This window comes from Aspergillus aculeatinus, assembly GCF_003184765.1.
Source record: "Aspergillus aculeatinus CBS 121060 unplaced genomic scaffold BO66scaffold_25, whole genome shotgun sequence".
In the NCBI taxonomy this organism is placed as follows: Eukaryota; Fungi; Ascomycota; class Eurotiomycetes; order Eurotiales; family Aspergillaceae; genus Aspergillus; species Aspergillus aculeatinus.
In genome coordinates, this window is record NW_020291494.1 from 441,785 (window position 1) to 469,157 (window position 27,373).

The following is a 27,373-nucleotide window of genomic DNA, read 5'->3' on the forward strand; positions in this document are numbered from 1 at the left end:
TGCATCTTCATCATTTGCCGTGTTGTTGCTGTCTTCACCGCCTGCTTGGCTTCCCACGGTTTGAATATGGGACTGTGTTGTTTCTCCAGCTGGCAGGACCAGAACAACAACCCCATAGACAGTAGACAGACTCATGTATGTTTCTCTCGCTTGTCAAATAGTCCCAACTACGGAATACAGCTAGCCCGATCGCACGATCTGGCTTACCGCAGCGGGGCAGTTCTCACGTTAAACCCATCGAAGAGATCGTGCGTGTCGATCGGCCACCAAGAAGGTTTGCCAGCGCATTTCGACGGCGATTCTGCATGCCACGTCCACTAGTACTTGAACTATTTTAAGCCCAGTCTCCCAAATGGTCAACCCTCCATTCTCGTAACAAGATGATTGGCACACGCCATCCCTTAGTTACAAGTCAATGCAGCATCGCTCTTTGAAGGTGACGTAGGTCTTGGTCTCTGTGGGAAATCGAAAGCTAAAGCTGTTACCTAGTAAAGCTCCACATTCCCCGGGCAATCCCTTTGGCTTTTCTCAGGGCCCACGAGAAGAAGCAAGGAGTAAAGCAATGGAGACCCCAGTCCTCCTCACAGTTCTCACACTTCTCACACTGGTGCTGCCTCTCGGCCTGTATCATGGCGGTTTCATCCGCTCTGGTCCATCAGGAGCACTGCCACTCCCACCGGGTCCGGGTCTCGTGGCCGGACTGACAGCCCTCATCCAGCAACGAGATCTCGCTCCAACCTTCCATGCATGGAGCCAGGCCTACGGCCCGGTGGTACATTTCAAGATCGGCACGCGATCCTTCATCATCCTGGGCACTCGCCAGGTCGCACAGGAATTGCTCGAGAAACGCGCCAGCATTTACAGCTCGCGGCCCCCGTCCGTGTGGCTGGACAAATACCTCCACCAAGGGCTGGCGGCTGCCTTCATGCCGTACGGACACGAATGGCGCCTCAATCGCCGGCTGCACATGTCGCTGCTCAACCACCAATGCACCAACGCTTACCAGCATCTGCAGGATATCCAAAGTAAGCAGCTGATGCACTCGCTCCTCCCACCCGCAGACAGCAGCAACAGCACCACCCCCAAGTTCTCGGACCTCTTCTACCAATACACCGCCAATGTCATGTTCACCCTCGTCTACGGCAAGGGCCAGGGCCGCTCCGACACCGACCACACGCGCCTGGAACAGATCAACGAGATGGCCGTCTTCATTCTCCAGGCCGCCGCCTTCTGGACCAACCTGCTCGACCTGTTCCCCATCCTGGACCGCCTCATCCCCGCCCGCCGCTTCCTCACCTGGCGCACCAAAGCCAGTGCCCTGCACGAGCAGACCAAAGCCATCTACCAGGAGTGCACCGACGGCGCTCTCAGCGCTCCCTGCTGGAATTGGAGCCACGAGATCACCACCAAGTCCGACCTCATGGCCTCTCTCCCCTGGGAGCACATCTGCTACTCGCTGGGCGAGCTGTACGTGGCGGGCATCCACACCACCAAGATGGTGTTGGAGAATTTCGTCCTTGCCAGCCTGCTTTATCCGGCGACCGTCAAACAGGCGCAGCACGAGCTCGATGCTGTGGTCGGCGCCTCACGGCTCCCCACCTTTGCCGACATCCCGGCCCTGCCCTACCTCGATGCGGTCATCTCCGAACTCCTGCGCTGGCGGCCCATCTCCCCGATTGGAGTGCCGCATGCGGTCATCCAGGAGGACGAGTATCTGGGGTACCGGATTCCGAAGGGTGCGACGGTCATCGCGAATCAGTGGGGGTTCAATATGGACGAGGAGGTGTTTGAGGAGCCGCAGACCTTCCAGCCCCAGCGGTATGTCGAGGATCCTGGGCTGCCGGTTTCGGCGTTTGGGTTTGGGAGGAGGTTGTGTCCGGGCTACCGACTGGCGCGGGCCTCGTTGTTCATTGTGGTGGCGAGGCTGCTGTGGGGGTTCGACATTGCAAGAGATGAGGGTGGGGAGGGGGATGAGGATTCGCCTTTGTCAAGGGACTCGGATCCGGGTGCTGTTAAGGCGAAGTTCTGCCTCCGAAGTGAAGACAGAAAGACGATCATTGAGAAAGAGTGGGAAGTAGAGGAGAAGGATGAGGGGGTGATCCTGGAAGAAGTGAGGGCACGGATGGTGGGGGGCTCACGGTGACTGTTGGGATGATGACCACATCCCGCGGGAGTATGTTCATGTCTGTCCCAACAAATACGTGTGCTTTATGGAGTTAAAGGAATAGTATACTATAATAGTATGAGTATAACTAGAGTAGAAGGCATAGCAGCCGCTCTCCCGCGGGATTAAGCAAGCAGTGGATCCAAGCAGAAGCACCACACCTCGGCATGCCGCGGCAGGCCGGATATCGGCATCCCGAATATACCTCAGGAACTACTCCTTGTATGCCACCAGCCCACTATATGAGCAGATCTTATAAATAGCATTTGCTTCTTGGAATCTCGGATCCCTGTCTGTATGCAACGAACCAAACAAGCTTTCCTTCTGCTGACTGCCGAACTTGTAACACATCGTCCTGCACCTACAAAATGCATTCCAGCTGGTCACCACCGCACGACTACCGGAACCGCCCCGTCGCGGTTTTGGGCGCTGGCGTCCTTGGAAGGCGAATTGGTCAGTGTTATTGAGGCTCCTTAACTGATATATGCGCTAACATATGCCATGAATAGGCTGCATCTGGGCCTCCGCGGGCTACGACGTCCACCTACGCGATCCGAGCCCGGAGCAACTCACCTCCGGCATCGCCTACATCCACGAACAAGTCTCTTCCTACGCCAGCAAGACGGGCTGCATCCCAGGCAAAGCACACAGCTTCACCGACCTCGAAGAAGCGGTGGAGTCCGCCTGGCTCATCATTGAGGCCGTCCCCGAAAAGCTGCCTCTGAAGATTGCCACCTTCGCCGATCTATCCGCCCTCGCCCCAAATGATAGCATCCTTGCATCCAACTCTTCTTCCTACAAGACCTCGGAGATGCTGGACCGGGTCCCGGACGCGGTGAAGCCACGGATTCTGAACATGCACTACTACATGCCGCCGCAGTGCATGACGGTGGAGTTGATGACGGACGGCTTCACGCATGAGGCCATCTTCCCCTTTATGGTGGAGCGGTGCCGCGAAGGTGCAACCTCGCCGTATGTCGCACGCAAACAATCGACTGGGTTTATCTTCAATCGCCTCTGGGCGGCGGTCAAACGAGAGGTGCTGACCATTCTCTCCGAGGGGGTGTCCGTCCCCGAAGAGATCGATGCTATGTGGGAGGAGATGTTTATTCGGGGAAGGACGCTGCCGTGCAGGATGATGGATAGTGAGTTGGATGCCCTTCATTGCATCTCCGTCTCGTTATACTAAGTTTGATTGGTGGAACAGACGTTGGCCTCGACACCGTCGCCTTCATTGAACAGCACTATATCCACGAGCGGGGGCTTTCCTCCGAGAGAACCGTGGACTACCTCACCACCAACTACCTCGAGAAAGGTAGATTGGGCGCCAAATGCGCCCTGGGTGGGCTCTATCCCCTGTCTAGCGCAGCCAGCAACAGTGGCAGTGACCCCACCACCCACGATCGCCGTCTCCTCGTATTAGACGTCGGACTCGCCTCTTCGACCGCCGCCTCCTCGATCTCCACCCCTGTCGGACAGATCCTCTCTCTCGCGGCAGACGGGACCGATTCCAAAGTGTTGGTTGCCAACCAGCTCCTTCCTGACGGCATCGCAGTCGATGCCACGACCAACCGCATCTTTTGGACCAACATGGGGGTTCCCGGCCGACAGGATGGTGCAGTCTACTCCTCAGCTCTAGACGGGAGCGACATCCAGACCATCCTCGAACCGGGTGCGATCAACACCCCCAAGCAGCTGACCCTCGACCAGACAGCGCGGAAGCTGTACTTCTCCGACCGCGAGGGCTGCGCAGTCTACCGCTGTAGCCTTGACGGGTCGGGTCTGAAGACTCTTGTCTCACGACAGCGAGGGAGCCAAGGCAAAGGGGTGACTGACGTACGGGACTGGTGGGCAAGCCGGAGATTCTGGCTCGGGGTTTGCATGAGGCGATTGGGGTGAGTCTCGACCGGAAGTCTGGGGATATCTTCCTGACGGACCTCGGGGGTGGTGTCTATCGCTGTGATCGGGAGGGGAAACGGAAGGAGATCTTGTATCAGGAGGATGGGCGTGCGTTCACGGGGATTGTTTGCGTTTGAATGTGGTGAGAGGCAATTATTAACGTGCTATAGATTAGACATTGAGAATATAGTTTCGCTTTTGACCATACAGCACCATTTTCTCGTTTTGCAGGGGGATAATTGGGAAAATGCCACCATTCAAGTGTGATATCTTTCCAGTATGCCACTTGTGGTAGATCATGCATATGAAGGGAGGGGGATGGGATAGGCAACAGTGGTAGCCCTGTAACATTGGCAGCTCAACACCATGCAGATGTCAGCTCGAAGAACGTCCTACCCACTGGCTGCACTCTGTTTCAGGATCGATCTCGTGGCGCAGACGCGTGACTCCGTAGCATAGGCAGATATGAACACCAGCGTAATCTTGCTCGGGCCTTCAGATACTCCGGACGCAGTGGATCAATGCTTGACTCCTCCTTGCTATTCTGCAACAGGGGAATACTTGCGTCACGTCTGCGGCTGCTGAGGGATCAAGGTACAGCAAAAGCCTAATCAGAGATGGAATCAGACGACCCAAGTGACATGGATTCGGGCTCAACATTCGCAACGTTGGTGATCGGCTCGCCCTGCTACAAACGTACTTGATCAGAGCCACCTGATGCGATGCATCAAGGTCCAGCACAAGCTGAAAAATATCCTTTCATTCGACTACGGATTGCCAGGCAGTAAAGCGCGCCCAACCCGGACCCAGCAGCTTTAGAATGGCCTTTCGAGTGAATTGCTCATCACAAGACCCCGTCATCAGACCGGACGCCTACCTTGCCTTCCACACTAAACATGGAAGACTACGATCTTTGCGACAGCTGCCATTAGTTCATAAGAGGAATGCTCCAGTAGCATCAACCTCCGCTGGTCAGCACTTATTGCAAGTTAAGCCCAAGATCAACTGGCCTACCTTCAACATCATACCCGCCTCAGCGTCTAACTGTGATCAGCCTTCCTATACGATGATTTCTGCTGTGAACTCGAGTGAAACCGACGCATCCGAACGCAACCCAAAGGTCATGCCCATCGCCATCATCGGCATGGCCTGCCGCTTTCCCGGTGGCGCGTCCAGTCCCGAAAGTCTCTGGGATCTCTGTGCCAACGGGCAGACTGCCTGGTCTCCGACTCCGAAATCTCGATTTCACGCGGAGAGCTGGTATCATCCGGACAAGGAACATCTAGGGACAGTATGTCAACACTCACCTTGCATGACTCGCCGATCGGGTGGGGAAGACTGTTGAATTTTCTGCCAACAAATCATAGTCATATGTGAAAGGCGCGCATTTCCTCGCGGAGGACATTTCCCGGTTCGATGCTGCGTTCTTCAATTTGATAGCCGACGCGGCCAGCGTGGGTGCCATTCTCGTTCGTGCCTGCAAGTGTAGAGACCATTGACATTTGCAGACAATGGATCCCGAAGTGCGCCTGCAATTAGAGACCGCCTATGAGGCCCTAGAAAGTGCAGGTCTCCCCCTCGATCAAGTGGCTGGCTCTCGCACCGGCGTCTATGCAGGCACCTGTTTCCGAGATGACCATGACAGCTTGTTGCGCGACCCCGATACTCTAGCTCGGTCCTTCCTCACGGGTAATGGCGCAGCAATGATCGCGAACCGGATCTCCCATTTCTTCGATCTCCGCGGGCCCAGTCTGATGGTCGACACCGGGTGTTCGACGACGCTGACGCTGTTGCATCTGGCATGCCAGAGCCTCCGGGCGGGCGAGTCAGACATGGCCATCGTGGGTGGCTCAAATATCCTACTCAACCCGGATATGTTCATTGCCGGTTCAAATCTTAGCTTGTTGTCGGCGGAAGGGCGCTGCTTCGCCTTCGATGCTCGAGCCACGGGCTATGGACGTGGGGACGGAATTGCCAGTATTGTCATCAAGCCCCTGATAACAGCAGTCCGAGACGGTGACCCAATTCGTGCTGTGATTCGCAACTCGGCCGCAAACCAGGATGGCAAAACAGCGACTCTGACTTCGCCCAGACAGGAGGCACAGGAGGTCTTGATGCAAGAATGCTATGAGATGGCTGGTCTCGATCCGCGCGACACCGATTTTGTTGAAGCCCATGGGACAGGCACGCAAGCGGGCGATACCATTGAAGCTCGTTCTATTGGGCGCGTGTTTGGCCTCAGACGTAGCACTGAGTGCCCGCTATTGATCGGCTCGGTGAAGACGAACATCGGCCATACGGAAGCTGCTAGTGGTCTAGCGGGTGTTATCAAAGCAGTCATGGCCATGGAGAAGCAGGCTATTCCTCCGCATCTGAACTTCGAGTCTCCGAACGAGAACATCGCATTTGATGCATTAAACTTGAAGATTCCCCTCAGTCTGCAGGAATGGCCTTCACTGTCGCTGCGGCGGGCATCCATTAACAACTTTGGTTATGGAGGTGCGAATGCTCATGTTATTATAGAAAGCCCAGAGATACTGCAGCGGAGTACCCCTTTCTCGGGAAGGGTGAACACCTCAAACCCTAAGAAGCGGTCTCGTGTGTTTGTGCTCAGTGCCAAAGATTCCGGAGTTGCTCGCAGAATGGGCGAGAATCTCTGCGACTATCTCGCGGCCAGGATCCGTGAAAGCGAGGGAAGCGAGGAAAGCGAGGAAGAGTTGCTCGATCAGCTGGCTTTTACCCTCGGACAGCGACGCACCCGGTTTCCTTGCACCATAGCCTGGAGTGGCTCGTCGATCACTGAAGTACACGCCACCATCGATGCCCCAGGTTTGACAACCCAGCGCAGTATGCGTGTGCCACGCGTGGGAATGGTATTCACTGGTCAAGGCGCTCAATGGTTTGCCATGGGTCGCGAGCTGCTCGACGCTTACCCGGTCTTCTGTGATGCCATACACGAGGTCGACGCTTGCTTGAAGTCAATGGGTGCTACGTGGTCTGCCCTGGAGGAACTGCAGCGAAATGCCGAGGAAAGTCGTCTTAACCAGGTCGCGTATAGTCTGCCACTGAGCGTGGCTATTCAGCTTGCTCTAGTCGACCTGTTACGTTCTTGGGGCGTCTATCCTGCAGGGGTCACCGCTCATTCCAGTGGAGAGGTCGGTGCTGCCTACGCCGCCGGAGCCATCACCCTGAAAGGCGCATTGGCAATCGTGTACATTCGAGGCGTTCTGACCAGTCAGTACCAACAACTCCTTGATCGTCGAGGAGGCATGGTCGCGGTGGGCCTAGGACGTCAGGATGCTGAGAAGGCGCTGGCTGAGGTTCGATCCGGCAAGGCCATCGTCGCCTGCGTGAACAGTCCGTCTAGCGTGACCATCTCGGGCGACGAGTGTGCGATTGAGGAAATCAAGACACTACTCCATGGCCGTGGTGTCTTTGTGCGTCGTCTTCATGTCGAGGCAGCCTATCATTCGCACCACATGCTGCCGCTGGCTGAGGCGTACCGAGCCCAGCTGTCGCGATTCCTCGAGCTGAACCCCGTAGTTGACACCGGCATCATCTACTCGTCCCCAACCACGGGGGGAAGGATCACGTCGGCTGCAGAGATTGCTCACCCCGACCATTGGGTGCGTAACATGGTGCAGCCGGTGGAGTTTCTGAGCTCGTTGCGTAACTTGTGTCACGATGATTCTGACGCCACCAGGACCGCTATTGACATGCTTGTTGAGGTCGGCCCGCATGGCGCTTTGTCTGGTCCTATTCGGCAAACGTTGACGTTACCTGAGATGAGTAGTGGGGGAATCACCTATGCTACGTGTCTGTCGCGTGGCCAGAACGCTGTCCAGACCATGCATCAGCTCGTCTGCACTCTTCTGCAAGCGGGCTATCCTGTTGACCTGGAAGCCGTCAACTTCCCCTGCGGCTGGAGCACGCTGCCCGTCTTGACCAACCTTCCACCCTACCCGTGGAACCACGAGACCTCATACTGGGCAGAACCTCGTCGTAACGAAGAACTCCGCCATCGAACTGTCATCCCTCACGATCTTCTTGGGGTTCCTGCACCAGGATCGACTCTGACCACGCCCACGTGGCGACATATAGTCCGCCCTCGTGGTATCCCTTGGGTGCGCGACCACATCGTGCAGGGAGAAATTGTCTATCCCGGGGCGGGGTTTATGAGCATGGTGGTTGAGGCACTGCGACAGTTGCAATCACCAGCCCAACCCATCCATGGCTATGAGCTGCAGGAGATTCGAATTCACAAGCCACTAATCCTGGAAGACTCAGCGGAGGGAGTAGAGGTACAACTGTCCCTCCGTGCATGTAGCGATCAGGTTCGTCAAGGACAGGGGTGGTATGAGTTCTTGATCGAGTCTGTCAAACAGATGAATGGCTCGTCGACGTTGCATTGCGAGGGGCTCTGTTGTACCTCAGTTCTGGCTCAGAGTGCCGGTTGGATAGGCCCTCCTGCTCCTACTGCTGCGCCATTACCAGTACCTCCCAGTACGTGGCGTACCCTTGACCCCGCGGATATGTACAGGATGCTAGACGCCGTAGGTCTGTGCCTCGGCCCTGTCTTCCGGAATCTGGTGTCAGCAAAATCCGCTCCTGGATACGCGCAGTCAGTGATTCAGGTGGCCGATTCGGCGACGACAATGCCCCAGCAATACCAGCAACCCCACATCATTCATCCTACCACTTTAGACGCAGTCTTCCATGCAGCCTACCAGACTCTTCCCGTTGGGGGAAGCGAAGAGCGCGCCGCAATGATCCCGACATCTATTCAGGATCTTTACATTTCCGCGGACTTGACAGCGTCCCCAGGTCACCGGTTCCACGCGAATTCGACCTTGGTAAGGGTAAGCAGACGCGGGTTCGAAACCTCAATTCGGGTCACCAACACAGGCGCGGAGTCCGAAAAGTCGGTTCTCACTGTCCAGGGGCTCTGGTGCCAGTCCTTAGGTCCGCATCCTGCGATGCGGATGCCCGACGACAGACTCTGCTATACCTCGGTCTGGAAGCCAGATATTGATTTCGTCCGACCTGAGCACTTGACTGAGCCAGATGCACCAAGCGGGACCCATCCCCATCTTTCTCAGCTACAAACCGCGGCTGTCATGTTCATTGTGGATGCTTTGCATCAATTTCAAGGTAAAGATCTTGTTGCATCTGAGCATTCCAGTTACTGGAAATGGATGACAGACGTTGCAGAAAGGGCTCGTCCGATTCTCGACATCCTGGGGGTTACCGCGCATGGAATGGCAGCGCTGACACAAGAGCTGAGACAGTGTGTCGAGGGAAGATTACTGTGTCGATTCGGAGAGAAGCTTCCTGATGTCCTGTCTGGAATAGCCCAGGCGAAAGACATCCTGCTAGAATTCATGGCCGAGAACCAGGCTGAGTGTTGTTCTGTTTCAGAGAGACTGGAATCGGTATTACTCGGCTGCTCGAGCTTCATGGCCACAAACGTCCTCGGGCCAGGATCCTCGAGGTTGGAACGGGCAATGGTGCCAATACACGGAGATTTATCAAGACCTTGACCAAGGACGATACGCGACTGTTTTCTCGCTACGAGGTCACTGCCTCTAGTGCAGGACTGGTCAAGAACGCGGATACGGTCCTCAAGGATGAGGCAGACATCGAGTGCAAGGCTCTAGACTTGAACGCGGAGCCTGATGCCCAGGGATATGCCCGGAGAAGCTACGATTTGCTTATTCTTTCCGCATCAGCTTTGTTGACGGTGAAGGAAATGGTTCAGACCCCCAGCTCACTGCATGCTCTTCTTGCTCCTGGTGGGAGATGCATCCTCTGGGGCCCCAGCCTGGGCGATGGTGCGTTGCAGACTATTTTCCGACTTTTTCCAGGATGGCAGGCCAGTTTTCATGCCAGTGGCCTGTGGAAGGAGCTCTGTGTGCAGGCCGGTTTCGAGTCGGTCAGCTCCCACCTCCAGCCAGATCTCAACGCAGACGGGTACCAAGGAGAAGTAGTCGTTGCGACGGCCAAGACAGACGTGACATCTGCCACTCAAACAGAGGTTCTGCTCATTTCTAGAACCAACCCGCCGGAAGACTGGCAGCAAGCACTTCAGCACGGGCTAGCTGCTGAATTTGTGTCTGGCGTCTCCGTTGTCTCCTCGCTTGAAGAGGTTGTTGCCGATGGCAAAACTTGTATCGTCTTAGACGAGCTTTTTCAGCCAATGCTGGATGACCCTACTGCTGAGCAATTCCATGCCCTTCAACGCGTGCTCAGCAGCTGTCGGGCTACAGTGTGGGTATCATGCGGTGCACAATGCAATGCGGAAGAACCTCTGAACAGTTTGCATCAAGGTCTCCTCCGCACCCTGCGCTGTGAGAATCCTCTTCGCCGATACGTCTCGGTGGACTTGGACCCCAATGCCCCCGTGTGGTCTCTCTCAACTGCGACTGATATCGCACACATTGTCCGCAACACATTGGCAGCATCCTCGGCTCCTCAGTCAGAAACCGAATACGCTGTGCGGGATTCCGCGATCCATATCTCACGGGTATACGAAGACCAACAGGAGGCCCAGCTGGTGGGCACCACGCGGCCTCAGGCCCCCGAGATGCGGCCTTGGTCGACCCCTGGCCAGAACATTCGGCTGGAAGTTGCCACCCCGGGTCTGCTCAACAGCCTTGTGTTTACGGAAGATCCCACTATCGACGAGGCTCTTGCCGACGACTGTGTGGAGATCGAGCCATGCGCTTTCGGACTCAATTTCCGGGACATCATGGTTGCGCTGGGTCAGCTCGACGAAACGCGGATGGGCTTTGAATGTAGCGGAGTGATCACCCACGCCGGACCGGTCGCACGCGCCGCTGGCTTCACTGCTGGATAGCGGGTGTATGCCTTCATTCTCGGCTACTTCGCAACCAGGGTGCGTATCCCCTTCACCAACGTGGCCCAGATGCCCGCGGAAATGGACTTCCTCACGGCAGCCTCCATCCCCCTAGCATTTATCACCGCCTATCATGCCCTGGTGGATCTGGCACGTCTCCAGCGCGATGAACGAGTGCTCATCCACTCCGGCACGGGGGGTGTCGGCCAAGCCGCCATTATGGTCGCGCGGTGGATCGGGGCAGAGATCTTCGTGACGGTCGGATCGGAGCACAAACGCGACTTCCTGGTAGAGGAATACGGGATCCGCCCGTCGCACATCTTCAGCAGCCGCAACCGTTCCTTTGCGAATCATCTCATGTCGGCGACCAAGGGGAAGGGGGTGGACGTGGTGCTCAATTCGCTTGCGGGCGCTTTGTTGCGCGAAACGTGGCAGTGCGTGGGGATGGTTGGACGATTCATCGAGATCGGTAAGCGAGATATCGAACAGAACAGCATGGTAGAGATGGGACCGTTTGGGCGGAGTACGATGTTCGCGTCGCTGGATCTGATCACGCTCGGGGAACGGAGAGGTAAGGAGGTGCAACGGATCTTGGGAGCGATCAATGGATTGATGGAGAAACGGGAGATTCGACCGGTCAGGCCGATCACGCGATTTGACATGGGAGACATTGAGAAGGCATTTCGCACGATGCAGACCGGGCAACACGTGGGGAAGATTGTGATGGAGGTAAAGAAGGAGGAGGAGGAGGAGGAGAAGGTGAAGGTGAAGCTGCAGCGGGCGGTGCGACCGGTGGTAATGCTGTCACGTGAGGAGACCTATCTAATCGTCGGCGGTGTGGGGGGAATCGGGCAGTATTTCGCCCAGCGGCTGGTGGTGGAAGGCGGTGTCCGCCATCTCCTCCTCCTCTCCCGATCCGCTGCTTCGGCTTCTACTTCTACATCTACTACCACCACCACAACTAAAACTCCTCCATGGCTTGCACATCTACGACACACCACTGGGGCTTCAATTGTGCTAGTCAGTTGCGACGTCACTAATGCGACTCAGCTGCAGCCGGTTCTACAGCAACATGCCTGCCACCTACCGCCCATCCGTGGCGTCATTCAAGCCGCCATGGTGCTGAAGGTACGTATGTAGATCGATCCGTCAGCATCAACAGATCACAGAAATCAGCACTAATCTTACTCATCAACTCTAGGATGGAATCTTCGAGACTATGACCCGTGATGACTACCTCGCCGCCATCAAGCCCAAAGTCCAAGGATCGTGGAATTTGCATACTCTTCTCCCCCCCGACCTTCGCTTCTTTATTCTTCTCTCCTCCATCAGTGGGTTCGGTGGCAACGCAGGCCAGGCCAACTACGCTGCTGGGGGAAGTTATCAGGATGCATTGGCCCGCTACCGCGCAAGTCAGGGTCTCCCCGCCGTCTCCATAGACTTGGGAATGGTCTCATCCGTCGGCGTCGTCGCAGAATCGAAACCCCTCACGCATCACCTCGAGAACCTCGGACTACGCGCCGTGTCCGAGCAGGAGGTGTGGGCCTTGGTCGCGTCCGCCATCCGCCATCCCATCCGAACCCCAGAGACTTGTCACATCGTCACCGGGCTACCAAGGGGTTTGGTCCGGTCGGAGGCTACTGCGGGCTGGAACCGCGATGCCAGGTTCGCCATTCTTGAGCAGCAAACCCCCTCTTCTTCTGGTCCTGCATCTCGTTCCTCACCGGAAGCCGGTCTGAGAGACCATTTGGCTGCCACTACCACTTTGACTGAAGCAATCTTGGTCATCGAAAACGCCTTGGTCACGAAATTGGCCGAAATGTTCAGTCGCATCCCAGAGGGGATTGATCCCTCCTTGCCTCTCGCGCAATTCGGCGTCGATTCCTTAGTGGCGGTGGAATTGCGCAATTGGTCGGTTGCGACGGTGCAGGCGGATTGCTCCATCTTCGATGTCATGCAAGCGGTTTCGGTGACCGGGCTCGCAGGGAAGATGGCGGAGAAGAGTCAGTTTTTCAAGCTGTAGAGGGTGGGGAAATCAATGCATTTTATGGATACATCTATGCTACCATCAAGTCAATCCGAAGAATATGTGTGCGCTGACCACGTCGTCTCTATAGTTGGCTCAATCTAAATCCAAATGCCAAAACTCAAACTCTTTTAACCCCATGAACTCCTGACTCGAAGCCCGTCTCAAATGGGCGAAGATGATCCTAAGCTTCCTGAGGAGCTTTACCAGGCACGACCCGCTCGACAGAATCCGGTCGATCGGGGTCAAGGTCCAGTGTCATGTTGGTGAAACCGCGATGTCGTCGCTGCCCGCTCCGCAGGCTATAACTACTCAAAGCCCTCTCCCGACTACCACTGCTGCTCCACGAGCCAGAGAAAAACACCTGGCGGAAGGATGGTACGCAAGCCGTGACAATAATCAGACTGGCTTCAACGTTGCTGTAGGACGGTCAGCACCCTGCCATCACCACGCGAATTCATCATCACCTACATCCACAACACCATAGCCCCGAGCCGATAGGATTCGTCGTTGGTATGCAGCATTGGGACGACCGACACCAACCGCATACAACTGGTAACCAGGGACCTACCCACGATCATGCATTCGTCAGTAGCTGCAGTGCGACCGACGTAGACGAGGAAGGACGAAGCATACAGTCCGCCAAGCCCAAACATGCAGGCCACCCCCACGCGCTTCTTGGGCGCCATGTTGAGCCCCACCACCACCGGGAGAGGCGTGATCACCAAGACAATGTCGATGAAGATACTGGCGCACGTGCCGGCCAAGAAAATCGAGGCCCGGCTGATGCACTGCCCCTCAATGGCTACGTCCCAGGCCTTCTGGATCGGGTTGCAGCCGAAGAGGAACAAGCATTCGAGAATGACCATGTAGGATATGACAAAGATCGTGAAACTCCACAGGATGATTCGCCAGCTGCGCTGCATATCGGACAGGCGATAATAGAGAATGATGAGGCCGATTTTGGAGAGTCCGAGGGCTGGGATGTACATGACTGCGCCAGCCATGAGAACCTGCTTGGCCATCAATGAAGGGTGCTAGACGAACCAGGCACGACTGGAACTCCGTACCTTCAGTGACTTGTTGTAGTCTTCTACTGTGAGCTCCCATTGATGGATACCAAGCCCAGCGTGAGTGTATCCGTCTGAAAACCCCGGTGTGTTGTTAGCGATCCATCTCCGGGAAGCGGGCAGACACTGCGGAACACCTCACAGAGTAAGACGGATTGTGTGATGGCTGCGAACATCTGCACCATGAACATTCCAAATCAGTCGACGATGCCAGTCGTCTAGTCACCGACACTCACCCATGAAAGCACGAGAACAGCTAATGATCCGTTGGTTAGATGTGATTACCCGACGCATCCATGCCACTTACTGTCATCCAGCATCCATTTCCTCACCACCACCAGCCGGCTGTAGATGCGCACCAGCAGAGAGATGGCACTGGCAGTCGTCCCTACAATGACGACCACGCGATTTGCCGTGTGCAGATGTCGTGTAGGGTGCGCAAAGTCGGGCGTGACCCCGGCAGGCGGTGCGATCACTCCAGTCTCATTGAGGGTCATGGTTGGTTACCACCATTTGCGTTCGATAGCTCGACGAGCATTCTTTGAAATTTCAAAGAAAGTGAGGAAGGACTGAAAATACAAATCCAGTCACCAGGCGCTCAATGGCCAGGGTTGACCTAGTCCAGCCCCTGGACTAAGATTTTTAGCTGATGCCCGACACCTTCCGCGCATGGTAGCAGGCTGGAACTAGATCCGAGTCTGACCTCAGTACGCGACAGCTAAGCCCTGGGTTTGCGCCTGATCTGCACACCCTACGGCACGTTGCAGTTGGTTTAATCTCGAGTTAATCTATCTTCCACACTTGGCGTGGAACAACTTCGGCCATGCTCGTGCGTTGACTACTTGCTCCCTGTTCGGGCCTGAAGGATTTACTAGCTTAAGGTGAAGATATCGATGATATCGACAGCAGGGATGTCGAGGTAAAAATAAGCACCGTGTGATCGCATGGATCAATAACGAAGATCTTGCCGTCGGGCAAAAACGGCTTGGTGACCTTATACCGGAAGTTGCTATCAGCTAGGCGTAGGGTGTAGTATGATCAATACTCCAACCTCATCTATAAAATCTTCGTGGCCCTCAAACATGGAGCTTGGTCATCATCTGTCCATTGCTGCCTCGCCATCGACAGCGGCCCCATAAGATCATCATGGGTCTATTTTGAGTAGACAGCCGCTCATTGTTCATGCCTCACGCCCCCATGCACATGCTCGAGCATAATTCTTTGTGCATGTGCGGTACACCCATACTCCGGGATCAGGGCCATGCAGACGTAAACCAAGGCGTCGATCCACCCGATGTCTCATCCTGGACTGTACCGGTCGAACCTAAATTGATTTGTTGATTCATTGAATCAACGGTTCCGCCCTTCCGCTGCGGCACGGTTCGTTTGGGATACTCAATCCGGCCGATGATTGCCAAACTTCGGGCATTCTTCGGAGACTTATCACTCCCAGTGTGAGTGGATAGCTAGCTATAAGCTAGTTTTAAAAAAAGGGTCAGTACTTTTGTCAGGATCAGGTCGAAGGTCTGTCTGCAGCATAATTATTATTTCAAAGAGTTTGTTTACTGCGGAACCGGCCCCAAAAAGACCGCGGGGCGGGTAAACCATGCGCCCGGAGGAACTGGCCACCGCCTTTCTCTCCGCTCGGTTCTGCCCGTCTTTTCAGCCCCAATGCTTCAATGATGTACAACAAATAACTTAGTTAACTACATAGTACAGTACTCTCATCTCTCCAACTCAGCCTGCTTCGCTATGCTATCGACCAGCGACAGCTTAAACATAGACAGCAACACAACTCACAGCCGAGCATTCGGCAGAAATTCTCCTCGCGGTGGACGCTCGCTTCCTGCATGGTATGGCTATCTATGCCTCTGGAGTGTCTGCACACAATGTGAGCTAAGGCCAGATATTCCACCGTACTGCCAGTGAGCGATGCCGCAATAAACACCAGAAATGTGAGTCAGAATGGAATCACTCTTGACTTGAGAGGTCTTTGTACTCAGTTGTGATGTAGGTGATCTTGCTGTCAATCGCAACACTTGCTCCCCTTGCGAGCGAGCGGGTCTGCTTTGCAGCCAGAGTCGTCAGCCAGACCTCCGCATCAAATTGGTGGATATACCATCGTCCAAGCGCAAACGCCGCAAGTCTGCTCCTGGGCGGACCAGCGCGAGACTTAAAGTGGTTCAACAAGCCACTCGATCGGAACTGGTGGACGCCGGTGAGGACGGCCCTGGCAACAGAAGCTCCGCAATCCCACCGACTCAGTGTCCTCAAAAGCGTTCTCTAAAGCGACCGCTTGCATCGCAGAATCAAGGATCAGCAGTTCCGTCCGACCATGACCCTGACCCGTCAGTCTCAGCCCCTGCGTCGACCGCCTCGCCGCAGTTCTGGCCACTTTCCAGGGAAGAGGCCCGGCTGGTGAAGTATTTCTTCACCAATTTAGTGTCGTGGGTAAGCCAAGTGCCCGATCGCACTTATGTGGATTACAATAATGATATTGGCCGAGCGTAGTTCGACTATTGCATTCCTGACAGGCACTTCCAAACCGTTGTGGGGGCCACCGTTACCAAAGACCCGTCCATCCTATTTGCCGTTTTGGCAATATCTGCCCGACATCGGGAGTTGACGATGGGGATCAGCTCCTGCAATTCGCATGAATATGAGGGGCGATGCCTTGAAGTTCTGATCCCGAGTCTCAACGATACGTCCAAGGCTTTGGACGATAGCGTGCTGGCCTCCGCCATGCTCTTAAGATTACTCGAAGAAATGTCCGGTAGGTGTTGGGTCTTGTCCCAAGTACCGGCCCAACTGCTGACTTTAGCATAAGAGCCAACCGAAGAACAGGTCTTCACATCGCATGCGGTTTCCACCCCGATTTTGCTCCAGATCAAGGGTGGTAACGTCCGACCATCGGGATTCAGTGATGCAGCCATGATTGTGGCTCTGCGGCAAGAGATCGTCATTGGCAACATGGTGAAACGAGCCGTTGAACCCAGCCTTGCCTCCTGCAATGCAAATTGGTCATTGGCGCCCGCTGACGATGCTACGTGGACATATCGCATGATTGCACACGCAGCACGGGTCACCACCTTTGCCTACGGTAACGGACCCAAAGCCAAGTTGGAGTGGGATCGACTGTGGCAGTATGTACTGGACTGGGAACAGCGCAAGCCCGACTCATTTCAGCCGATACACTATTCACATCGAACGCAATTGTGGACCTTTCGCCTTCGCCCGGAGAATCCGGGAGATGCACCATCCGCCAGCGCGAACGGGGACAGCTTACTCCCGGTGATCTACTACACCTACGACTGCCCGATTGCAGGCCAGCAATATCTCCAACTGTCTCGCATCTTATTACTGGCGCATGACCCCCGCCTGCCCAGCTTAGGCATGGGGCGCGCTCAGTATCTGCAGAAGCAAGAGGAGGAGATGCGTAACGCGGTTCGCGTCATATGTGGGATAGCCATGTCGAATCCGGAATATATGCCCGCCAAGCTGACCGCGGGTCTGGCAATCGCATTGGGTGGTGAGCTGTTCGACGATCCCGAAGAGACTCGAGAGCTGATGCATCTGGTTGCTGAGGCCGAGCTGCATGTGGGGTGGCCATGCTTGAGAGTGAGCCATCGCCTCCGAGCTTTCTGGGGTCTCGAAGGCAACCTTGAATGATGCATGGAGTCGGACGGTTTACACCACAAAGGGAAATTTCGGTCCGGGCGCAGCTTATGTATTGTAACATGAGTTAGTAATCGGGATGAAATGCCATTCTTGGTAATTTTCTCCCGGGTTGCCCTATACAATGCACCACTAGGTATATTATGGATGGCCCAGCAACATCAACTTTCGTTCTCAATTCACCTCTCACCCTGGCAACTTATACGATCTGAATCCTCATCATGCCCCATCCCGAGACCGACTTTCCAGACCTATACGTCAACGATGGCCAACTAGACCCTCAACGCACGGGTCTGCTCGAAGCAACCTGTCCGCGTACCACTCCCATGGCTGAGATGCGGCACCGATTGGAACGAGACGGGTATCTCTACCTGAAAGGGCTTCTGCCTCGCGCCGATGTCCTTGAGGCAAGGAGGAAATATTTCGAGATGCTTGCGCCGACCGGGATTCTGGATCCCCGGACCTCCCCAATCGAGGGGATCTTCGATCGCTCTCAGGACGCCACCGACTTCCCCGGCTTTGGAACCGGTCGCCACGGCACCGGAACCACCACGTCCGATACCTTCATGATGCTGGCCCTTCGTGCCCATGCTGAAGACTGGTATCGCAATGATCTCTGCAAACATCCGGCTCTCATCGCCTTCGTCGAGGACTTCACCGGCTGGGGCAAGAGCACATGGGCTTTGGAGCGGACTATCCTGCGGAATAATCTCCCTGGAAATCCAGCGACTGGGGTACACTACGACTATATCTTCTTGCGGCATGGGGAAGACTCGGTCTTGACAGCGTGGGTTCCGGTCGGGGATATCGCCCTCAACGGGGGCGGGTTGATCTACCTTGAAAACGGTCTGTAGTTGCTGGAGCTGGCCATCGATCGCTTCGAGCTAACACGACCAGGCCACGTCCTAGGTAGGGCCACCGAAGGCCAGTTTACTAGCAAGGCCCAAGCGGCAGGACTCTCAGAAGAGGAGGCCAAGACCGCGTTCAACCAGAACATGATGTCCAATGGCATGCTCAGTCAGGATCCGAGGCATTTTGGTGAGGAGCACCAACGCAGGTGGCTTGTTTCGGCATATGAGGCGGGGGATGTGGTCTTCCATGATTCCTACATGGTATGAAGGCTCTTGCGAGATTGCAGGATGCTCGCTGATTGCCCCGTCAAGATTCATGCCTCGACCTTGAACCACGACGAGAATGGTGTCATTCGCCTCGGAACGGACTTGCGGTTCGTTGATGGGCGTGGAGGCTGGGATACGGTCAGCCCGGCCCTTCAATTCTTTTCTGTCCTACACTGACTGTTTCCCATAGCGATGGGCCAGCATCTACAGGGATGATGATGGGCTTTGACTGTGTAAACAGATTTTGTTCGGTCGCGGCCTTCGTTCCGCAATCTGGGCTCAGAGAGACCGAAGACGGCCGATAACACGAGGCGAGCTGAAAGGGCAAGGTTCAAACCGCGGAGGGAGAATGCATTAGGTCGTTGGTTCACACTGGTGGTCTATCATAGTTCTTTTTTTTTTCTTTTTTTTCTTTTTTTTTTCGATCTATCTGTTGACTTCCTTCAAGTAGTTTTCTGGTCTTGCAATGTTCGAGAGTTGAAGATATGCGAGGCATTGAAGCATTGTGAGCACTCAGGTGGACTATATATTATAAGAAACAGCCAAGTTTTAACAGCCGGCCTGCTGGCCCAATGGTAAGGCGCTTGACTACGAATCAAGAGATTGCAGGTTCGAGCCCTGCGTAGGTCATTCTTTTTGCTCCCCTAGACTCAGTCTAGTTCTCCCCTCTTACTCCTTTTTTCCCACCTTTCCCATAAGAGATGGGTATGTCCTTCTCTAAAGCCTCGCAAATTGCCTCGATATGTAACTTCTGGCTTGTAGTCAAATATTGTGCCATCAGATAGTGGAATTATCGCATGCTACCCGACTTATATATCTTACGGAGGATCAGCCCGAACAGTGTCACCACGCAGCAAGCAGCACCGACAATATTGAGCAATATTCATTCATCTCTTTCACTCAAACAAACAGCAACACTACCGATTGACTATAAAGCCCCGTGCGATAGTTGCCGTCCTCAGCCAACGAACGCTCACTTCAGAACGCTCGCCATGACCACCACCGGATGACCCAACTCTACCCCCTCCTGGTGCAATTCCAAGGCCGTGACGGCATCGATTCGCTCTGAGAGTAACTCCCGCTCAATCTGTAGCGCCCGGAGAGCAGCGCCCGCCGGAGTCCGACCGTGAAAGATGCATCGGAGAGTGGTGGTGCGATAGAAGTAGAACTGCTCCGGAAAGCCGCGTCCTGTGTGTCAGCATGCGTCTCACCAGCCCTGTAACCAGAGTACGATCAAGAGACTCGGAACCCACCGGACCCAATCCCTGCTGCTGTTGGGCTGCATAACCACCGATCACCGAGTCAGGCTCACTCTGCACTTTCCAACTCATGGAGAGGATCCGTCCTGCAAAGCCGGCCGTGTCAGCGAGAGCGAGGATCGTTGCGATCGGCACACGACCGCCAATACTGGACAAGATGACCCCGGACGCGCTGAGGAGGCTGAACGCGCGAGCCTGAACGAGGCTGGTGTAGTGCAAGTCGAGAAGCGCGGAGGCGACGAAGGGAGGAATCTGATAAGGTAGATCGGCGCCAGAGAAGTACGTCGACGATGTCTGATCCTCCAGGAGGGTGGCCCCCTCTGGGAGGGGAATGTTGGGCAAGTTCCTTGGGGCATGCGTTAGGTTGTAGGTCACGAAGAAGCGTATGGGAACGAGGTGAGCACACTCATAGATCAGGTCGAAGACTTGTTGTCCCTTCAATGGCTCCAAACAATACCCCGTCAAGGCAGTAGCCTCGAGAGCCACCGCTTGAATCGTCTTCCGGGCGTCATGAACCGCGGAGATCAGATTCAATTTGGCGGTTGCGACCACCTCGGGCGATAGGTCGGTCATGGTGATGCTGGTCAGCTCAGGGAAAAAGACCTCGAGGGCGCCCACAGCATCGGTTCCGGATCCAGTTCCAATCGTGGCGAACCGACGAACGGGGCTGTAGCCAGCGAGTTGGAAAGATCGGAAGGCCTGGAATGCTGCCATCACCGCCCAGTCTGCGGTGGGTCTCTCGACCTAGAAAGTGGGAAGTGGAAGGCATGAGCATTGTTCTGACTGTCAAACATGAACATAAGCTTTTTACCTTGGGTTGATAGCTGAGATCTGAAAGACTGATCTTGAAGGCAGGCGAGACATGACGAGGCTTCACCCCATAGAAGGACTCAAAGTGGATAGAGAGATCATTGCGAGCCTTGGGCACCAGGTCAATGGTAGCCCTAGACAAGTCGTCAGCAACAAGTATCTTCTCCTCCAGAACCGCAGTAGACATGCTGACAAGTGGGTAAACTAAATGGTGTTACAACCACATCGAGCATCTCAGACCTCAAAGTCGGGCTGACAACAACATTAAGTATCAATAGCACCTGTCAGAAGGCGCCCTCTGCTTCGTGTTCATATTACTCCGAGATGTCGCGTTCAGGAAATAAGCATATCACCGTTGTTGTTGTTGTCTATTTCCCCGGACCGAGTGTGCCAGGCATGTCATCTTCATGTCTTGATGGAGGCTTCTGGTGCGGCTGACGTCTCTTAAGGTGGGATGCCCGAGGTAAGTAACCCCGGAAAGTTTCGCTATTGGATACTCTCCTGAGTGTCACAGAACGCTCGGATCCTCCGAGTCGAAAGGGCATGCAAGTGATTTAGTTGATACAATACGAATGATTGATTCCATTTCGGTAGCAGGGAGAACACACTGGCAGGGCGCACACCGGCCGGGGAAACCGCGGACCGAATGTTTGCTGTTGACGCCACCATCCAAGAAACTATTGATTTATAGCTTCGAAAAGACTGCAGCTTAGCGTCTGCACCTGCAGCCCTCCAAGCGACGAAGAAGCAAGCGAAGCGAATGGTTCGTTGCCAAGCTGCCACGATGCAGCCCCAGATCCCAAGGCAACGATTGCCGAGCCTGCTTTGGCCCAGACCATGCGGGGATTCCCTTCTTCTCAGCTGCGAGCTCAAGCGCCTCTGCCTGGCAGTTGCACTCCCAGCCAGTCGCAACCGATCGCTTGTCTCTTTCAAACCCACTTTGGGCTGCCATGGACTTCTAGGGAGGTTTGGTCGAGCCGGTCTGTTTGACAAGTCGGAGGAAGGAGGGAGGAGGGCGGACGGCTGTTAGTTAGGGCTTCTTGCAGAACATGTCGAGGACAGGACTATAAAGCGCGATGAGTTGCCTGCACCGATGGAGTCCGTTTCTTCTCTCATCGCGCTCACAATGCAGCCTCCAGTGTCCTCCGAGGTACAGTGCTCCCACCTGGAGGTCCCCGATGCCAAGTTGTACTATGAAGTACGTGGTCAAGGTCCCCTTCTCCTGCTCATGGCCGGGGGCAACGGCACCGCAGCCTTCTTCGCATCTTTCGCATCTCTGCTGTCATCCCACTTTCGAGTAGTGACGTACGACCGACGAGGATTTTGGCGGAGTCCTATCAAAGATGCGACCAGCTTCGACGCATCCAGACTGTTAAAGGCGAACGTCGAGGATGCTGCTGCCCTGATCCAACACCTCTCACCCAGCGCATCGGCTATTGTTTTCGGATCCTCCTGGGCAGCCAACATTGCTATGAATCTGCTCAATGCCCATCCTCAGCTGGTTCGCAAGGTCGTTATTCACGAGCCTGTCCTGGGGAATCTGTTCACCCCGACGATCCTACAAGGATTCACTGAGGATGTCGGTCGAATCATTGCTACGTTCCGCCAGCGGGGAGTGCCGGCGGCCAATGCGATCTTGACTGCCATCACGAGTAGTCAACGCGATCGAGAGCTGTTCGTTGCCTCGCCAGTGTTCAAACAGCTGATGTCCATCCCCCCGAGCAACCAAGACTGGTACTTTGGGGTTGAAATGGCTGAGTGGCGGCAGTTCACCATCTTCGAGCCGGAGGTTCTCCTGGACCATCGGGGGAAGCTGGTGCTCATGCGTGGGGCAGAAGAATCCCCCGATTTGACCGCGCAACCGATCTGCGTCTTGTCCGACCGACTGAATCTGCCTGTCGTTGACATGCCTGGAGGTCATTTAGGCTATATCACCCATCAGCAGGAGTTCATTGACAGCTTGAGGCAATTGTTATCGCATCACGAGCGGGCTCGGTTGTGATCCATGGTTCTGCGAGAGTCTTCCCAGTTTCTTCGCGTCATTGTCGCCACTGCCCTGCCCCCAGATAAATCGACCCTCTCCACCTTCTTTCAATCTCGCTGATGTTAGACGTCCCAAGGCCACTTTCACCAACACCTCAAAACACACCTCAAAACCAAACTCAACCATGTACCAAGCGTTTATCAGTCGCTCAAGGCCGGCTGTGTCCAACCTCGGCCAACGCATCCAGTCAGCGGGTAGGGTTGCTTGAGATACAACCAGAGACAACTAAGAACCTCATCACTGAGTAAAGGTGATAGATCCCTCCCAGCGTCGAAGACACATCGTACGCTCGGATACCTATCGCCGGGACAGCTTCGAACCCGGTCACATCCCGCTCAGTTCGCTGCGGGTGCAGGCCGCGGCCTGGGGCGTTGCAGGGGCGGGCATCTTCGCCACCCTGCATGGAGTGTATATGATGCTGCGATCGTTCCGGCAGATCCGCTACCTCTAGGATAAGGAGGAGATGAAAATGATGGATGGTCTAGCGGGGGGGGGTTCGCATTGCTTCTAGCTTCACAGTCTGTACAGCAGCGTGTTTTGATTCGTTATCTCCAAATGCCAAATACCACTTTTATGCCATGTCCAGGGAAACATCCAACCCCCTTCAACCTCCTCTACTGCACCACAAACTGCTCCGTATGACTCTTGTACAACACACTTGAGTCCAGAACTGCGCCCGTCTCGGATCGAATGAAGTCCACCTGCAGATGCGTCTCGTTCAGCACCCGCACGGTACTGTAACTGTAGTCATCGGCGTAGACAAACACCGTGTACGAGGGCTCGGATCCGACCGAGCTCAAGCCCTCGATATTGCCCGCTCCACCGGCGACGATGTACATGGGCGCCGCCGGGTCATTCAGCCCATTGGCATCCGCGGTGCCGTTGTAGACGGGCTGGAAGCGCTGCGAGTTGTGCACGTGGCCGAACACCCCCAGATCCACCCCGTACTTGTACAGGAGATCCTCGAAGGCCTCCTGGCACGCGTCGCAGATGTTGCTCGACCCGCCCGTGGAATACCACGGTCGGTGACCCGCCACGATCACCCACGGGGTCACACTGCGGTCGACACTGGCCAGGTCCGCCTCCAGGAACGCCAGCTGCTGCTGGGGCTGGCCGAAGGGGCCGCCGTCCAACCCGGCAGAGCCGTCCGGGCCATCCGGGGCGTCGGTGAAGTCGGTCTCGGTATCGATCATGGTGAAGTGCACCATGCCGTACTCGAACGAATACCAGAACGGGGGGTTGGAGAGCGTGCGCGCGGTCGCAGCCAGGGTTTGTGCGGTCGTGTTGGTGGAGGACGAGGCGAAGGCCGACGGCATCGTCTCGTCAAACCGGTGCATGAAGTCGGTGAAGTTGCGTTGCCCCTCCGGGCAGAGATCGATGAGCAACGACAGCTCGTCGCAGTCGGCTTCGTGGTTCCCCGGACTGACCATGTAGGGCTTGCCGGCGGCAATCGGAGCGAGCTGGTCGTAGAACTGCTCCAGAATGGCTTGATAGGCGTCCTTGCCGTCCAGCAGGTTCTTCAGCTTCAGATACCAGTCGTCGGCGTAGGCAAAGTCGCCGGGGTGAATGACGAGCTCGTAGTCGTCGAATGTGTCGGCCAATCGTCCGATGGTGGTGTGGTTGAGGTCGGGCTCGACGTACGGCGCCTCTCGCTTGCTCGTGGAGGAGTCGCTGGAGAGGGTGTAGCCATCTGCCCCGTACACTCCCAGGTCGATAACAACATCGAAATTGAAGGGGGTTTTGTCCCCGGGGGTCCGCGGGCTGAGGAACTGCTCCACCGTGGAGTTGCCAGACACAATCTTGTAGTAGTAGGTGGTGGCCGGCGTAAGGCCCGTCAGAGTTACAGCATTGGAGTAAGTGCGCGAGGTGGAGTAGGTCGTCGACTTGGTCGAGCAGGCCTGCTGGCTCAAGTCACTGCTGGAGATGCCGTATTCGACACAGCTCGAGTTCAGCTTCTCATAGGTGTTCCATCCAATTGAGACCGCTAGACAGAGGGGTTGATCAGGGACTGTCGGGTTATGGTTGGGAGAGGAGGCGCTCACATGTGGGCCCCATGATAGCCAGACGCTGCTGGTACGGGGTGGTCAGGTCATTAGGCAGAGTAGGATAGTCCACGGCCAAGGCTGCAATCGCCAACAAGGGGAGTCCCTTGAACAAAGTGGACTGGTGTATCATAGTAGTGGTTGTCGCTTGCGTCTGATGCTTGTAGTCTTGTTGTTTGCCCTCATATGCTCGAATTTATAGTCGCGGGCAGGCGTAATCCCGCCGTCGTGAGTGGCTCGGGCCAGTGGCCCCAAGTGCATGCTGGACCTTGCAGATTCCAGCTTGCATGATTCTTGTTTGATGCAGAATCAAGATTACGGCCGAACGTGCCTCGGTCCGCGCCTCTGTTTGGGAATGGAGTTGGGAGGGCAATGATGGGGGATTGATTAGGGTACCTGATCGGCCAAGCACGTGGGGAAAGCGTTGGCCTCGCCGTGCTTCATCCTCCGTGCCGGCTCTGCCGCATAGATTGCCCACGGGGGACGGTAGACCGTTTTCTGCAAGCATCTCCGACTGTCACGTTGGTGAGTCTGCGGGATTCTACAGGCACTGCCAGGCAGCAAGCTCGGTGGAGTCATTCGTACGGACTAAATGCCTATTTGGGAGGGGGGTTGCTGCATCACCACCTGGCATTCCCCACCTCATAGTCCGGCGTACTAAGACCGGGCATAGTGGCATAGCTTATATAAGCAGGCATTATCCACGAATGTCCTGTGCTGTACTGTCGAATTGGCAGCGGAGGAGTCGAGGAAGCGAAGTGTTTTCAAGTGTATGACAACCCTGCCTCATAGCTGGGCGGCGAAAGCGATTGAGCCACTTCGAATGCTGGGAGCTCATCGCCGAACAGGTCGCTGTGCAACTTGTCACTGCTGCTAGCTAGCTGATGGATACGGAGTGGAAAGATCGATCCGTAGGACCTGACCGAAGTCCTTCGGTCCAATACACGATTTGTTCGGTCATTGACAATCTCCTCGCCCGTAATGACTTCAATCTTGAGGTGATGGTCGACGGTGATGGCTGGGGTCTTGGCGACCTCACTCGGATGAAGCCATCCACGACTCGGGCAATGGGACTCTCGGTCCAGGTCATCCACAGCATTGATGGCTTGTGGTATCGTAATGTCGAATTGGATCTGAGCCCGATCATTCGTCTGACTCGGTGAATTTGACTGTCGGTGGTTGCTGGTTGACAATGGGATCTTGACCTCTCCGTGACCTAGGGCACGCGTCGACCTCTGACCAGGACTGAGGCTTGTCTGCCAGTCGCCGTTGGAGATCTCTGTGAGGACAGCTTCTTCTCGCACTTCCCACTTAACTGCGTTGACTATCACATATTTCGCTTCTCCCGCTCGGTCTCCGAGTGCGTAGAGATTCCGGACCAGCAGTAACACGGAGAACTGAGCCCTAGGTGTGTTGTGAGTGGGTTGCCGCTGTGTGATGCTGACGTCGAATGTGAGAGGAGACTGAGGAAACATCCGAGTGTGTTTGGCTGTGAGATATGAGCTTTGTACGAGGCGATGGAAGATCCCCAGCGGTCTGTATAGAATTTCTGACTCCCCGGAGGCCAGAGTCACCGTGGCCCGGATCGCGTAGCTGATGGTTCCCAGGTCTGTGATCGTCGTAGCAGGAAGGTTATCCGGCACTGGTACACAAAAGGGAAACTGGAGACACTTGAGACTAGTATCTGTCAAATCCGGCGAGGACCAGAGGTTACACTTGAGCACGGTCTCGCAGTATGTCTGAGCTGTCGTCTGAGCGGTTCTTGGTGATATCATCCGCCGCTTAAATGGGAGAGAATATCGCCAGTGACCCCCGGTGATTCTGCGAGCGGACTCCTTGGCTTCAATTTCCACTATTCGTAGAAGACTGATAGTGATCTCTGAAGGGGTTTGGGTGTCCGTCGTGACAGAATCCGGTGAGATCCAGAGCGACCCAGACAGAGGCAGAGTATATAATCCCCGATCCGGGTGGATGAAGATAACATGCGAAGTGGGAGTGTCTAAGCGGAGACGTGGTATGGCCATTTCGGTCGACATATAGATGTTGGTGATGGAAGAGATTGACAGTGAAAGGGGTGCTTGAGAAGAATTTGAACAACAAAAGCAACAATGGTCCAATGGTCCAATGGTCTAATGGTCCCATAAGTAAGATATTGATGCCATCGACGTATAACTCCCACGTCCAGGGTTATAGTGGGTGGCAGCCAGACTAAGCCCGAAAGGGCAGCCAAGCTGTAAAAATAAGCTTTTGCATCGTTTGCAGCTCCACCGTCGGTGCCTGAACGTCGCCCGCTTCTTCAGGCCGCAAGCGCCCCTTCCCCTCTCCATAACAGAAGCATTGCCCTGCCCTGCTCTGCCCTGCCCTGCTCTGCCCTGCCCTGCTCTTCCCTTGGAACTCAGTTCTTGTTGAG

At 55.4% G+C, this 27,373-nt stretch overlaps 11 protein-coding genes and 1 non-coding gene across 12 annotated transcripts; 8 read left to right on the plus strand and 4 right to left on the minus strand.

Moving 5' to 3' along the window:
- The first annotated feature begins 522 nt into the window (after positions 1-522).
- On the plus strand, positions 523-2,299 carry BO66DRAFT_392117 (cytochrome P450). The gene has a single exon (XM_025647432.1). The coding sequence runs from the start codon at positions 563-565 to the stop codon at positions 2,141-2,143; it is 1,581 nt and encodes a 526-aa protein (XP_025503875.1). The 5' UTR covers positions 523-562; the 3' UTR covers positions 2,144-2,299.
- Positions 2,300-2,532: 233 nt separating this feature from the next.
- BO66DRAFT_452068 (putative 3-hydroxyacyl-CoA dehydrogenase) lies at positions 2,533-4,110 on the plus strand (the record flags this gene model as incomplete). Its single annotated transcript, XM_025651912.1, has 3 exons — positions 2,533-2,617; positions 2,674-3,309; positions 3,372-4,110. 3 exons carry the CDS (start codon positions 2,533-2,535, stop codon positions 4,061-4,063), a joined length of 1,413 nt encoding a protein of 470 aa, XP_025503876.1. The 3' UTR covers positions 4,064-4,110.
- Positions 4,111-5,129: 1,019 nt separating this feature from the next.
- On the plus strand, positions 5,130-13,177 carry BO66DRAFT_452076 (type I polyketide synthase; the record flags this gene model as incomplete). The annotated part of the gene is made up of 7 exons (XM_025651913.1): positions 5,130-5,354; positions 5,431-5,517; positions 5,572-9,464; positions 9,545-9,894; positions 9,928-10,886; positions 10,920-12,047; positions 12,121-13,177. The coding sequence occupies 7 exons, from the start codon at positions 5,130-5,132 to the stop codon at positions 12,940-12,942; spliced, it is 7,464 nt and encodes a 2,487-aa protein (XP_025503877.1). The 3' UTR covers positions 12,943-13,177.
- BO66DRAFT_420652 (uncharacterized protein) lies at positions 13,130-14,989 on the minus strand (the record flags this gene model as incomplete). The annotated part of the gene is made up of 5 exons (XM_025649891.1): positions 14,323-14,989; positions 14,016-14,089; positions 13,582-13,958; positions 13,417-13,512; positions 13,130-13,364 (listed from the first exon to the last, which is right to left on the minus strand). Exons 1-5 carry the CDS (start codon positions 14,510-14,512, stop codon positions 13,130-13,132), a joined length of 972 nt encoding a protein of 323 aa, XP_025503878.1. The 5' UTR covers positions 14,513-14,989.
- A 778-nt stretch (positions 14,990-15,767) lies between these two features.
- BO66DRAFT_438759 (Zn(II)2Cys6 transcription factor) lies at positions 15,768-17,684 on the plus strand (the record flags this gene model as incomplete). The annotated part of the gene is made up of 5 exons (XM_025651094.1): positions 15,768-15,868; positions 15,942-15,970; positions 16,030-16,466; positions 16,527-16,788; positions 16,843-17,684. The coding sequence occupies 5 exons, from the start codon at positions 15,768-15,770 to the stop codon at positions 17,682-17,684; spliced, it is 1,671 nt and encodes a 556-aa protein (XP_025503879.1).
- A 227-nt stretch (positions 17,685-17,911) lies between these two features.
- BO66DRAFT_411687 (uncharacterized protein) lies at positions 17,912-19,037 on the plus strand (the record flags this gene model as incomplete). The annotated part of the gene is made up of 4 exons (XM_025649309.1): positions 17,912-18,536; positions 18,588-18,802; positions 18,854-18,946; positions 18,999-19,037. 4 exons carry the CDS (start codon positions 17,912-17,914, stop codon positions 19,035-19,037), a joined length of 972 nt encoding a protein of 323 aa, XP_025503880.1.
- A 329-nt stretch (positions 19,038-19,366) lies between these two features.
- Positions 19,367-19,438, plus strand: BO66DRAFT_t161. The gene has a single exon. It is a non-coding gene; the product is annotated as a tRNA-Arg (tRNA).
- A 343-nt stretch (positions 19,439-19,781) lies between these two features.
- On the minus strand, positions 19,782-21,064 carry BO66DRAFT_323337 (uncharacterized protein; the record flags this gene model as incomplete). The annotated part of the gene is made up of 4 exons (XM_025643801.1): positions 19,782-19,976; positions 20,062-20,413; positions 20,474-20,811; positions 20,879-21,064. 4 exons carry the CDS (start codon positions 21,062-21,064, stop codon positions 19,782-19,784), a joined length of 1,071 nt encoding a protein of 356 aa, XP_025503881.1.
- A 939-nt stretch (positions 21,065-22,003) lies between these two features.
- Positions 22,004-22,879, plus strand: BO66DRAFT_401740 (alpha/beta fold hydrolase; the record flags this gene model as incomplete). Its single annotated transcript, XM_025648772.1, has 1 exon — positions 22,004-22,879. One exon carries the CDS (start codon positions 22,004-22,006, stop codon positions 22,877-22,879), a length of 876 nt encoding a protein of 291 aa, XP_025503882.1.
- A 166-nt stretch (positions 22,880-23,045) lies between these two features.
- BO66DRAFT_438763 (uncharacterized protein) lies at positions 23,046-23,372 on the plus strand (the record flags this gene model as incomplete). Its single annotated transcript, XM_025651095.1, has 2 exons — positions 23,046-23,115; positions 23,179-23,372. 2 exons carry the CDS (start codon positions 23,046-23,048, stop codon positions 23,370-23,372), a joined length of 264 nt encoding a protein of 87 aa, XP_025503883.1.
- A 58-nt stretch (positions 23,373-23,430) lies between these two features.
- BO66DRAFT_452095 (acid phosphatase) lies at positions 23,431-25,165 on the minus strand. Its single transcript, XM_025651914.1, has 2 exons — positions 24,964-25,165; positions 23,431-24,905 (listed from the first exon to the last, which is right to left on the minus strand). Exons 1-2 carry the CDS (start codon positions 25,094-25,096, stop codon positions 23,536-23,538), a joined length of 1,503 nt encoding a protein of 500 aa, XP_025503884.1. The 5' UTR covers positions 25,097-25,165; the 3' UTR covers positions 23,431-23,535.
- Positions 25,166-25,727: 562 nt separating this feature from the next.
- On the minus strand, positions 25,728-26,987 carry BO66DRAFT_438765 (uncharacterized protein; the record flags this gene model as incomplete). The annotated part of the gene is made up of 1 exon (XM_025651096.1): positions 25,728-26,987. The coding sequence occupies one exon, from the start codon at positions 26,985-26,987 to the stop codon at positions 25,728-25,730; it is 1,260 nt and encodes a 419-aa protein (XP_025503885.1).
- Between the last annotated feature and the right edge of the window lie 386 nt (positions 26,988-27,373).